At 39.7% G+C, this 12821-nt stretch overlaps 1 protein-coding gene across 1 annotated transcript; it reads left to right on the top strand.

Annotated features, from left to right (window-relative positions):
* Positions 1 to 665: 665 nt before the first annotated feature.
* LOC134203351 (glutamate receptor-interacting protein 1-like) lies at positions 666 to 2235 on the top strand (the record flags this gene model as incomplete). The annotated part of the gene is made up of 2 exons (XM_062678223.1): positions 666 to 1653; positions 1712 to 2235. Coding segments are annotated over 2 exons (1099 nt in total), but the record flags the coding sequence as incomplete, so codon positions are not given.
* Between the last annotated feature and the right edge of the window lie 10586 nt (positions 2236 to 12821).

Genomic DNA, 12821 nt, shown 5'->3' with positions numbered 1-12821 from the left:
AAGCCAATCCAAAAGCCAATCCAAATCCAATCCAAATCCAATCCAAATCCAATCCAAATCCAATCCAAATCCAATCCAAATCCAATCCAAATCCAATCCAAATCCAAATCCAAATCCAATCCAAATCCAAACCCAAATCCAAACCAAACCAAAATCCAATCCAAACCAATCCAAACCAATCCAAATCAATCAAACCAATCCAAACCAATCCAAACCAATCCAAACCAATCCAAACCAATCCAAACCAATCCAAACCAATCCAAACCAATCCAAACCAATCCAAACCAATCCAAACCAATCCAAACCAATCCAAACCAATCCAAACCAATCCAAACCAATCCAAACCAATCCAAACCAATCAAACCAATCCAAATCCAATCCAAACCAATCCAAACCAATCAAACCAATCCAAACCAATCAAACCAATCCAATCCAATCCAAATCCAATCCAAATCCAATCCAAATCCAATCCAAATCCAATCCAAATCCAATTCAAATCCAATCCAAATCCAATCCAATCCAAGCCAATCCAAAGCCAATCCAAAGCCAATCCAAGCCAACCCAAAGCCAATCCAATGCAAACCCAAATTCAATGCATTGCATTCTATTATCACATCACATCCATTTAAATATTCACCAACGATGATTAACTATCCATCTTTTAGATACAACGAATCACCTTCACTCAAATCAAACAACAACGTGGACTACTATCAAACCGAAGACAACCCACAGTATCAACAGCAGCAGCTACGGCGACCCATGTGGAACCGTCCAACCACGTACGACATCCTTCCTGCGGCCAGCAATCCCATGACCCAGAGCACAGGAACGTTGAAGGCAATACATCATTCAGCTCAGCAACAACAGCACCCGCAATCATCGAGCGCAGAAAACCTTCCTCATTCGTCCAACCAGCTGCTGGCCTCCGATGGAGACCTTTGCGAGGATCGCTACGATGACATCGTCCATTACAAGATGGCGTCGATGAACATCAACAGCACAAACTATGTCTCGGCTGCCGGTGGAGGAGCGGGAATAGCCGGTGGCGGGATCACTGGAGGGTCCAACGACCAGATCCATCAGATTATCTTCAATGTGCGGCTGGAACCGAATGGGGGACCGCTGGGAATCACGCTAGCCGGCAGCGATGATCTACAGAAACCGATCAAGATCAGTGCATTGACGGAGGGCGGCATTGCGTTCAACACCGGCCAGTTGAAGGTGGGCGATTGTTTGTTGGCCATCAATGGCGAAAGTATTTGCGGAGTTCCGTTGACCACGGCGACCAAGCTGCTGCACAAGTTCGAGAACGTTGTTGACTTGCAGATATCGCGAACGGAGTGCGTTGGAGGATCGCGGAATCACGGTTTGGGCATCGGAGAGCCGCAACCACAGGCCGTCTATGCCAAAGTTCAGCGCAGACCACGAAGTCCCTCGATTACGGATGCAGTGTCGACGAACTCAAACTCCAGCTCAGCCAGCAACTGCCGGACGTTGCACGTGACGCTGTTCAAGGATCGGGTTTATGACGACTACGGTTTCTCCGTTTCGGATGGTCTGTACGAGCGGGGTGTTTACATTAACAGGATTCGTAGTGGTGGACCAGCCGATCTGGTTGGGATGCTGAGGCCTTTCGACAGGATTGTGCAGGTATGAGAGCAGGTGTAATTCAATTTCGGCATTTTCTATCATTTTGATACATTTGTAGGTGAATGGAACCAAAACGCAGGACTTTGACTGTTGTCTGACCGTACCTCTGATCGCAGCCGCCGGTGACAAGATCGATTTGGTAATACAGCGGCCACTGACGGTGGAATAGCCTCCGTGGTGGAGGCGTTTGCCCTTCGGTAAATCCTAATCAAATAAGTGCCATTTCCAGAACGAAACACGCAGAGCAAAAGCAAAGGTGCCAATTCGAAATCGAATCCCAAAGAGTAGTTTACACATAAGCATTTGAAATCATTCTTACTCGAAGGTTTTCTCCCTGTTTCCTACTTCCCTTCCATTCATTATTCACCGCACGCCCTTATCGTATTTATTATCTATACAATCACTTGCAGTTAGAACTGTCTTAAAGTTAGATAACGCAAAACTTTTACACAATACTCGTTAGGACAATAAACCAAAGTTAGTGCCAGGTTTTTCTCGCAGATTTTTCGAGTTCATTAGAGTTTTTCAACCGACAAGTTCTATTAGGGTTATTGAAATACAAGTCAATTTTTACAACTGAAATTTGTCCAACGTTTTTAAGAGTGTATAGAGAAATCACGACAGCGACCCGGAGGTGGTCAAATACATAACTTTGTACAATTTGCAAAGAAGAAGATCTGGAATTCACGAATTCCTTCAGAAAATAATATTTTTGTCTTGTTGCGGTCATAGAAGTTGTTATTTTTTTTTGCGAAATATATCAAGCATGTTTGCTTAGGAGATCGAAGTATGTCGCGACTGAGTGAAGACGTTTAAAATTTCTCGCGTCAGATTTTCCAAAAAGTTTTAATAGCTGAATATAACAAGTACCTTCACAAACACGAATTCTATTGACGAAGCAGACCAAGTTTGGGTTGATCAACCGGATAACCAGAGCATGTCAAGTCTGGCGCCATATTTCAACAGCTTGAGGGACTGCTACCTGAAATTGTGAACCTCTCGTTGACTGACAGAGCGTTTCTAAGCTGCTGAAAAAAGAATATGTGTTTCCAGTTTGTGAAAACCTCTAGACGACGACCGTTTTCCAAGTACATACTACAGAAGCTTGCCTGATGCGTGGCTTCGATGAAAGATTCTGCGCTGGAGAAAGTTGGAAGACATGAAAGGCATCTAAAAACTATCAACACTTGGTAGAAGGACGCATGAACCGGAACATCGTATAAGCAAGTTGCATAACTTGCTCAATTATCTAGACTGGTCAAAGGATTTTGGTGAGCTCATTCTGATTTGTTCGTATTGTTAGTTTAGAAATGTACATTCGTCGTTTTCTCTTATTTCATCTATTGAAGAAGCTATTGGTTCAGAGCACTCATGGGTTCTAACATCTTTCCATATGTCTCTATCCTCTATACATAAACCTATATCTGGACAATTGTAACAGTAGCTACTAGAATCGTAAACGAAAGTTCTTTTCTACGCTTTGCAAATCAATTAAATTATAACATCACCAGTTTAATTTTTTTTTTCAATATTCTTTTCGAAGTGATTTTTTTAATTTCATTAAAATTTCATCACTGACATAAGTTGCTCTCATACCAAATTGACAATTCCTCGGGTATAGAACCTACCCCATATTCCAATAAATTGGATGAACTCGCGGCAAGTGCAAATTTTGTACAAAAATATTATAACATATAATATTTATGATTTTATTTTTGTGTAGTACAGTATTGCCAGAGTTTTAAATCACAGTAGATTAATTTTGAATGGCCTGGGCTCAGATTGGCTCTACATTCCAACTGGAACTTAGCCTGCTTTTCAACTTAGTGTTCTATTGGCATTTCCACAGTTATTAATTGAAGTCTTTCCGATTGCCGCCAATGCATGAATATGTATCTTGTGTGGCTGGTACGAAGTATACCCACTTGAATACCTCCTGGACCGGACCGAGAGTCGAACTCGCCATCTCCGAATTGGCAGTCCTACACTTTTGCCTGCAAGGCTAACTAGAGATTCTTGTTTTTTACTCAATTTAGTTTTATCAAACTTTCGGGATTTCTAATTTTTCTAGTTTTTCTAGGTTGAGCAGTTTGAGTTGTAATAAATACGTCAATAAATCAGATTTTTCCTGATCCTGATCGATTTTACAAAAAATATGTTCAAAATCTAAATCAAGTTTGTACGAATATTTTATTTAAGTACTCGGAGGTGGTGTGAATAATGTTGGCTAAGATTAATGTGTTATATGTGTTTTTTTTTTTTTGAACGCGTATTTTCTGTTTCAAATAAGGTAGTTTAAAATATTTCACATCTTTTCTCTCTACCCAACTATGTGTATCGAAATTGAACAACAGTCGATCGCGTTTGAATCACAAACATGTGCTTCTGCCTGTCGTATTGAGGCGGGTTTGCTTCTGCTACGACAGTAGAGGCTTGTTTGCAGCCGTTTGATCATTTATTCATCCACTTAGAATTCATTTGTTGATCAAAATCATTATCATCTCAGGGGGGAAGGGGAATTTAATTTCTTTTTGCTCTTTTTTCGTTTCAGAGAGCGAGCAAAGGCGCTTAAACCTAGGCTATTAGCCAGGGCAAGGCTAATACCTTCGCCCCATCCGAGGAAAATCATCGGCAAGGATAATGGAGTGACATAAATTTCTTAGCAAAATCACTCCCAACGTATTTCCACAAATTTTCTATCATTTGCTTATAATGATACTCCTAAACCACATACCCTACCCACCATCCAATTCCTTGACATCTATGAGGGCGTCGGTGAGTCGCTGGCCTCTCGTTAAGTAGATGTCATATCATCATTTCCTTCCCTTTCCTAGTAACGGAGAAGATGGGCGTGGCCGGCAATGATAGCTTTCATGTTTTATCATTTTGGACCCCCAATTGGATATCCATTGAATCCCAAATGGAAATCCATAAGCAATTGGGGTAAGAAAGGTAAAGAATATACATGACAACAATCAGTATGCAATCTACGAAATACTCCGTTACAACGCAACGCAACGCAACGCAACGCAATATATCAAGCATGTTTGCTTAGTTGTTTTCAATCCGGCTTCAGTTCTGTTTGGTAAATATTATAATCTCTCCGCACAAAGCGAACCGCATTGACGTAAATGCTTTCGCTGGAGGTGTGTTCGCTAAATGCCCCTTCCGGATAGGTCACACCTTTGCCAGTTAAATTAATTCATCCTGAGACGCCTTAGTCCGCTCATCAATCACCATGCTCTAATCGTGGCGTCCATCTTTTTTGTTAGCATTCACTGATGGCGGCGCAGTATGGAAACTACACACCGCGTGCATCGCCAGAATCGATACTTTCCAATCGAGCACGAGTATTCAAGGGTAAACAACACATGAATGAAAGTAAACAAACATTGCGAGTAGAAAGTCCAGATCCACTCGTCTCCGAGAAGAGATCTACGCGGGACGAGTGAACTTTGGCCGAAGCGTTATTCCAAAGGCGGATCTTGTTCAAGTGGCATTGTTCGCTGCATCGGGGCCCTCCTATGTAGGGTGACCATATGATTTTTTTTCCAAAGGAGGACAATTCACCTAAATCGTAGCGAAAAAGGAGGACATTTGGTTAAAAAGGAGGACATCAAAAACATCGATCGATTTTTGTTTTTTGACATGATTAAAAATATTATATTTGTTAGAGTTTTGCACACTAATGTTTATTGGAAGAAGTTTTTGTAAGCGTTTCGCAGGACGCTTGCTGATCACATTAAATATTCCCAAGTATCATTATAGCACATTATAGTCTATATCACTTTCCAGTTATAAACTTCCAGCACCTTCTTTGTAATTGTAAGATTTTCGCTTTAACTAATTTTGAAATCAACAGTGAACAGATTTTAACAAAAAACAGCTCATCGCTTACAATTCTGAATATTTGTAAATAGATAACTGACTAAACATTAGGTTCTATAAGAACGGAACACAAGCTGCTTAGGGGACCAATGAAATTTGTTTCTTGAATGCCATTAAAAATCACATTTTAAGGCATGTAAATGATAATGATATTGTTAAATGTATCACCAAGTTCTTAACTGAAGAAATTTAAAACAGTTCAGATTTAGACTAAAGAAACTTAACTGTTCAGATTAGTTCAGATTTCTATTCCATTCATATTATTATTGGCATAGGGACTGCTCTTTGCCGCACATATTCAAGAAACGTACCGTGCGATGCGTTCCTAAGGCAATTTAATGGGTGTTTACTCGTAGAAAATTTTGAGAAGCATTTGCATTTTTCCTAATCCATTTTCCAATCCAATCCAATACTTATTCTTCTGTTTTCTTCGACATCTGTGTTAACTCAAGCACTTGATTTTCGATATTAACATTGATTTTATTCAAAAACTTAAAGGATAATATTTCATATTAGAAAGCAAAACACCATATGTGCAAGGATTAATTTGATAATGGATCTCTGTTGCAGTAACTAGAATTACTACAGAAGAAAGTTATTTTTTTTAATATCCAAAAAGGAGGACATTTTAGCGCAAAAGGAGGACATCTGATTTTTAATGAAAAAGGAGGACATGTCCTCCTTTAGGATACCATATGGTCACCCTACTCCTATGTGGTAAATGGGCGATGGGGATATGCTTCACTATCACAGCCAAGGCATGTTCAGGACGAGTTCGGTGTCGTTTTTAATTGGACTGAGTTGTTGAGTTTTGATTAACATCTGAGTTGTTAAACGATGCAGCTTAAACTTGATAGAATTGGTTCTATCTTACCAACACAACACTGGCGCAAGTTACTTCAAGTTGATTCTAGTTGCTTATCGCTTTGGACACTTATTCTATTTTATGTTCTTTTACATCTTTCTTAAGTAATGCATCAGTTTTTATTGCGTTTATTGGAAGGATTACCGTTCCTACCGTAGTTAATAAATACTTTAAGTCTAACACCAATTAGGTCCTAATTATGATTCTGACAGGCTTAACGAGCACATACGGGCTTGATTATGGAGTATAGAACGCTGATCACAAAATTTCAATTAGTGGACACAGTAGTTGCTCGCTTCAACAGAGGTAATCCACTTTAACACGATATTTATTATTATAAATGGCGTAATATGAATAAGCTATAAACCATGATTTGAAGATTTTTCTGCGGGATATTATACTATTCAATATCCCAATTGTTCCCGAAAGTCAGAACAAACACCGTCTTAAAAGTTGCATACTTAGTAGCTACAAGCTGAAATTTTTTATTCCGGAATCATTTCAGTGGAAAAACAGAAATACTAATCCTAACTTACATTTTCAGTGTTTCATGGTCTTCAGTTCTGAGGCCGATCATGAACTAGGGGATCTTCAGTTCAGTTTACAATCTACAGAAATGCAATTCACGGTTTTACAGTCTACAGATAATAAGAAATCCTATTCATTAATTTCAGGTTACGAACTGGTTCCACAAGGGATCTATTATTGGTACAAACTATGGATCAACTACAGGGTGTTCAATAAGTTCGAATATACTTTCAAAAAATGTTTAAAAAATGTTTCTAAAACCCATCGCAAGTGGCACGCACGGTCTGCATGGGCATTTTCGTTCCGGATTTTGAGAATTACGTCTTGAACTGGCCCAAGTTACTGACTTTGTATTCGTACAGCTTTAACATAATAAAGGACCAAAGTTTTGCCCAATAAGTCGATGAAATTGTCCCCATATTAGGCTAGAATATCAATTTCCGTATATAAAGGGTTATCGTCCTATTGGAACACGTAGGGCTCATCTCCGTCTAAGCACCGGGCCACAGGGGGCATCAATCGTCCCCAAAACCTCAGTTTTGTAGTACGCCGCAATGATTTTGAAATTCAAAAATGGCTATTTATGATGCCCAATCCATTTTCAACGCACGTAATAAACAAACAACAAGTGACAGAAGGTCAACATCACACACATCCTATAGCGTATATATACCGCTAACACTGACACCAATACTAATACAGAATATGTACATTGGGCTTACAAACACAATGATCAAACATTTGTATTCGAACTTATTGAACACCCTGTATACCTTTACTGACAACTATGCGCTAAAAATCTGTAGTTGATGCCGAAATCATTACTCGTACAAAGAATGAAATAAATAAAACGAATTCAGTAGAGTAGAGTGGGGAAAGAGTGCGCGTGGGGTAGGGGTACGTTTTCAATTTTTCAAAGTTATAAAAAAAGATAAACTAGCAGCACTGCATCAGTTTGATAGGTATTCTGACCAACTATTGTCATATGTAATTGCAAACGATTTGAATAAACAACAAGGGAGATATGAAGATAGTTAATTTTCTGGTCATTTTGCTAAAAATAATAGTGTTTTCGCAACTAGTATTCCAATACCATCTATACATTCAATCAGGTGAACATTGTACCGTTTCGATAACCTATTGTATAGAGTACTTTGTGGTGCAGAACATTAATTCGGTTGGTTTTCCAAGAAATCAAAAACATTCACTGAATAAATTTTGGAGCTTGGGGTAAAAGTACGCAGTAACGGGTGGGGCAAGAGTACGCATGTGAACCTTTAAGTACTGTTGTCAAACCCGTATCGCAGGCAGAAATAAGACTAGTTCCACAGCGTAAAGGTCCACAACAAAGAAAAAAAGGACAGAAATCAAAAATTATCACAAATTCTCCCTTTAAAGATAAGTAATTTGGTGTTAGAAAGTGGAGGGATTGAGAGGGGTATGAGTAAACATATTGTTCAAATAAGAGGGCATATAGTCATGAGCACTAGATGCGAGAGGTGAGAGTTCAACGAAGTGAGCATTCAGTTTTGTGATGTATTTCGCGGGAAGCAGTTGTGCTTCGGAGCTGCTGCGGATCGAGCAGCAGCTGGAGACGGCTGATTCGGATGCAGCTGTCTCCTAAGGACACGCCAATGGCCAAGTCGGTACGTTATGATTAGTGGCGCTCCCGAAATTATACGCTCGGTCACAAGTGCAGAAAAAATCGGAATCGCGAGTGCTTGTTTTGTTTGGAAAAAAAGTACACGGTAACGCAATAAAAATGAAATTTCGTTTGTGACAATTATGACACTGGAAAAAAATGTGTTTGCAAAAATAGAATGTGTGACACCATAAAAAATATTTTTCTTAAAAAGGTAAATTTCTCATTCGAGACAACCAGAATTTTTTTTTGATTATATATTATTTGTATATCGCATGGAAAATATTTATGTGTGCGCTGATAAACAAAGTGGATTAAATCTATATTGTTTTCAAAGTGTGGATTATTAGTAGTGTGAACTAGACAATAATTTTCCGAAAGGTAATCCCTGATAGGGTGAACAATCATTCCCCGAGAGGGTGTCCCTGATAGGGTAAACAATCATTCCCCTGAAAGGATACACAATAATTCCCCCGAGAGGGTAAACAATCATTCCCCCGAAGAGGGTACCAACACAGACATAACACATTGAACATTTACTCATCAAATTCATCGTCGTGCAAACACTAACGACATCTGTTGTTTTCAGTTAGTTGGGCAAATCACGAACCAGATGGCGATAGTGAGCAAACGTCAAACTTGAGCAAAAACGATGTGCGCGCCACGAGTGATCGATTGGCCAACTAATGATTATTTGAATTGACCAGTAAATCAGTGAACGATGGAAATTTGACGAGTGTTATGTCTGTTTGTCTGTGGTACCAATGTATGAATATGTAAGCAAATAGTTGCGTAGAATATTGTTGATGATTTGGTTTTGATTTAGATGCAAGATTGAAGTTCTAGATCCTAGTAGATTCTATCCGTCACTGCATTCCGAGATCAGTGGTTGATTGAGTTAAGTGTTAGAAAATGTAAACAAAGAGTAAGAACATGTAAGCAAAGACTGGCGTAGAATATTGTTAATGATTTGTTTCTGATTTTGATGCAAGATTGATGTTCTAGAGCCTGGTAAGTTCTATCCATGACTGCATTCCAAGATCAGTGGTTGACTTGAGTTCAGTGTTAGAAAATGTAAACAAAGAGAGAAACATGTAAGCAATGAGTTGCGTAGAATATTGTTGGTGATTTGTTCCTGATTTTGATGCAAGATTGATGTTCTAGAGCCTGGTAAACTCTATCCATGACTGCATTTTGAAATCGCCGAAATCAGTGGTTTACTTGAGTTTAGTGTTAGAAAATGTAAACAGATAGTAAGAACTTGTAAGCAAGGATTTGCCTAGAATATCGTTGATTTTTTCTTCTGTATTTGGTGTAAGATTGATGTTCTTGGGCATTATAAAGCAGATCAAAATAATAATAATAAAATTGTAAAAGAGTAGAGCAGGAGGAAGATGTAGGGATTGAGAGGGGTATGAGTAAATATATTGACTAAATAAGAGGGCATATAGTCATGAGCACTAGATGCGAGAGGTGACAGTTCAACGAAGTGAGCATTCAGTTTTGTGATGTATTTCGCGGGAAGCAGTTGTGCTTCGGAGCTGCTGCGGATCGAGCAGCAGCTGGAGACGGCTGATTCGGATGCAGCTGTCTCCTAAGGACACGACAGAAAGGACTTAGCGAACAAAGCATTGAAACGAAAGAATAAAACTGTATTTGGTATTGTTTTACACCTCAACATAGTCCGAAAACACAATTTCATCTAAATGATAATCATTTAATCAAAAGAAACATCCATAAATTACGCAACGCTGAGCTGAGAGGGGTTGCAAGATGTATAACGATTCATAGAATTATTAGAGGATTCATACAAAAAGTTTAAGATAGCGGGGAGGGGTCATGAAATGGTTATTTATAAAAATCCTTTCTTCAAGCTACGAGAAACCTCGTATATTTTTACCTCTGTAGTTTTTATTTGTATATAATAAAAAACTAAGTTTTTTCGTGTGAACGTTCATATTTCTAGGACCCCTTCCCCTTCCAGAGTTACGTAATCTTTAAACATTCGATAATATACTTTCAATGAACATGAATTAAATCAGTACATTCAAAGTTAATTGCCTATATGCCGGGTATTGAGCCACCCGGAGTGGAAATTAATTACTATGTCTGAAACTTGATTATGCATACGTACACCATGTGATAGATTTAGTTTGGAAAAGGTATTGGAGGGTAACCGCCCCTTCGGTGGGCTTTGATCCCACGACCCCAGTTCGCTGGACAGGTACTTTCCCTACTAAGCTACGAAGGACCTCCGTCGTCCACCGCAGCTTAGCGGGTACTGATGAAACCAAATTCCCAGCACCAGGTACCAGCCGATCTCTCGCAATACATTTTCAGAACTAACTCTCTCATATGTATTTTTGTACACATGCCAACCAAGTAGGATGAGTATTTAGTATTGTCCGGCTCCTACACACTTGCACACTTCACACTTCATTGAGCGCCGTTGCTGATGAAGCAAAATCTTAAAAATGTTTTATTACTTTGATGCAATATCCTTCGTGTGTAGTTTTCAAGGTAGTTTTCTTATCGCAAAATACACTGGATTCTGTTTTTGCACGATTTACATTTTCTCAATTTTGCACTCATCCTAAATGTTTAACTCATGTTAATTGCCATGTCATTTTTATTTGAATTATTTAGGATTTTTTTAACACGTTTCAAAGACTTTGGTGGTAAATCTTGCTGTAGTGTTTCGAAGAGAGGGATATTGAATACAATTTATTTTCTGAACTTACAAACTTACATTATCATTCAGCTTTCCGTCATTTTCGATCTCAAAGTAATTTTTTCAGTAGCCAAAACTTCTCTCTGTTAGTCTTTCGCTTCTCTTACATAAATGATCCGTGACAACATTGACTGCAGTAGCGTGCTCCGGGAAATCAACTTTCACGCACCTAGCAGCCGATTACGCAATCCCCGATTGCTTTGGACCCCGGTACACCGCACTGCTTACGGTTACAACAAACCATTTAACAGATGTTGTAGATTGTTTAACGATGTATGTGATATTTTTGATTATAATGTTAGTAAACTCGTCTTCAAAAATAAGCTTTAGATACTCTAGTCTGTGTGGTTTTAGACCAAAGATGAAATAAATAAATAAATAAGGAAATAAATAAATAAATAAATAAGGGATGGAACGGGAAGAAAAACATCAAGTTTTGATACATGATATTTGTAAGATTTTGTACCAAATTTCTTTGGTTGCACTGGGGACCACCTCGTCAGAGCAACCGACTAAAAAACAACAAGGCAGTCTCAATTGAGTTGTCACATATTATTCTAGGGTTGCTGTCCGGCATTCTTGCAACATGTCCTGCCCATCGTACCCTTCCGGCTTTATCTACCTTCTGGATATTGGGTTCGCCGTAGAGTTGGGCGAGCTCGTGGTTCATTCTTCACCGCCACACACCGTCTTCTTGCACACCACCAAAGATGGTCCTAAGCAACCGTCTCTCGAATACTCGGAGTGCTTGCAAGTCCTCCTCGAGCATTGTCCATGTTTCATGTCCGTAAAGGACAACCGGTCTTATAAGCGTCTTGTACATGACACATTTGGTGCGGTGGTGAATCTTTTTTGACCGCAGTTTCTTCTGGAGCCCATAGTAGGTTCGACTTCCACAGATGATCCTCCTTCGTATTTTACAACTAACATTGTTATCAGCCGTTAGCAAGGATCCGAGGTAGAAGAATTCCTCGACCACCTCGAAGGTATCCCCGTCTATCGTAACACTGCTTCCCAGGCGGGCCCTGTCGCGCTCGGCTCCGCCTACAAGCATGTACTTTGTTTTTGACGCATTCACCACCAGTCCAACTTTTGTTGCTTCACGTTTCAGGTGGGTGTACAATTCTGCCACCTTTGCAAATGTTCGGCCGACAATGTCCATGTCATCCGCGAAACAAATAAATTGACTGTTGAAATCGTACCCGGCTGTTACACCCGGCTCTCCGCATGACACCTTCTAGCGCAATGCTGAACAACAGGAACGAAAGTCCATCACCTTGCCTTAGTCTCCGGCACGATTCGAACGAACTGGAGTATTCGCCCGAAATCTTCATACCGTCTTGTACACCATCCACAGCACCGTTGCTTTGATCAGTCTGGTCCGCTTCCCAGGGAACCTCCCGCCCATACTTTTCCATTGCTCTACGCGGTCTCTACGGTCGTATGCCGCCTTGAAATCAACGAACAGATGGTGCGTCGGGATCTGGTATTCATGGCATTTTTGAAGAATTTAC

Source organism: Armigeres subalbatus, unplaced genomic scaffold, assembly GCF_024139115.2.
Source record: "Armigeres subalbatus isolate Guangzhou_Male unplaced genomic scaffold, GZ_Asu_2 Contig1805, whole genome shotgun sequence".
NCBI lineage: Eukaryota > Metazoa > Arthropoda > Insecta > Diptera > Culicidae > Armigeres > Armigeres subalbatus.
This window is presented reverse-complemented; position numbering and strand designations above follow the sequence as displayed.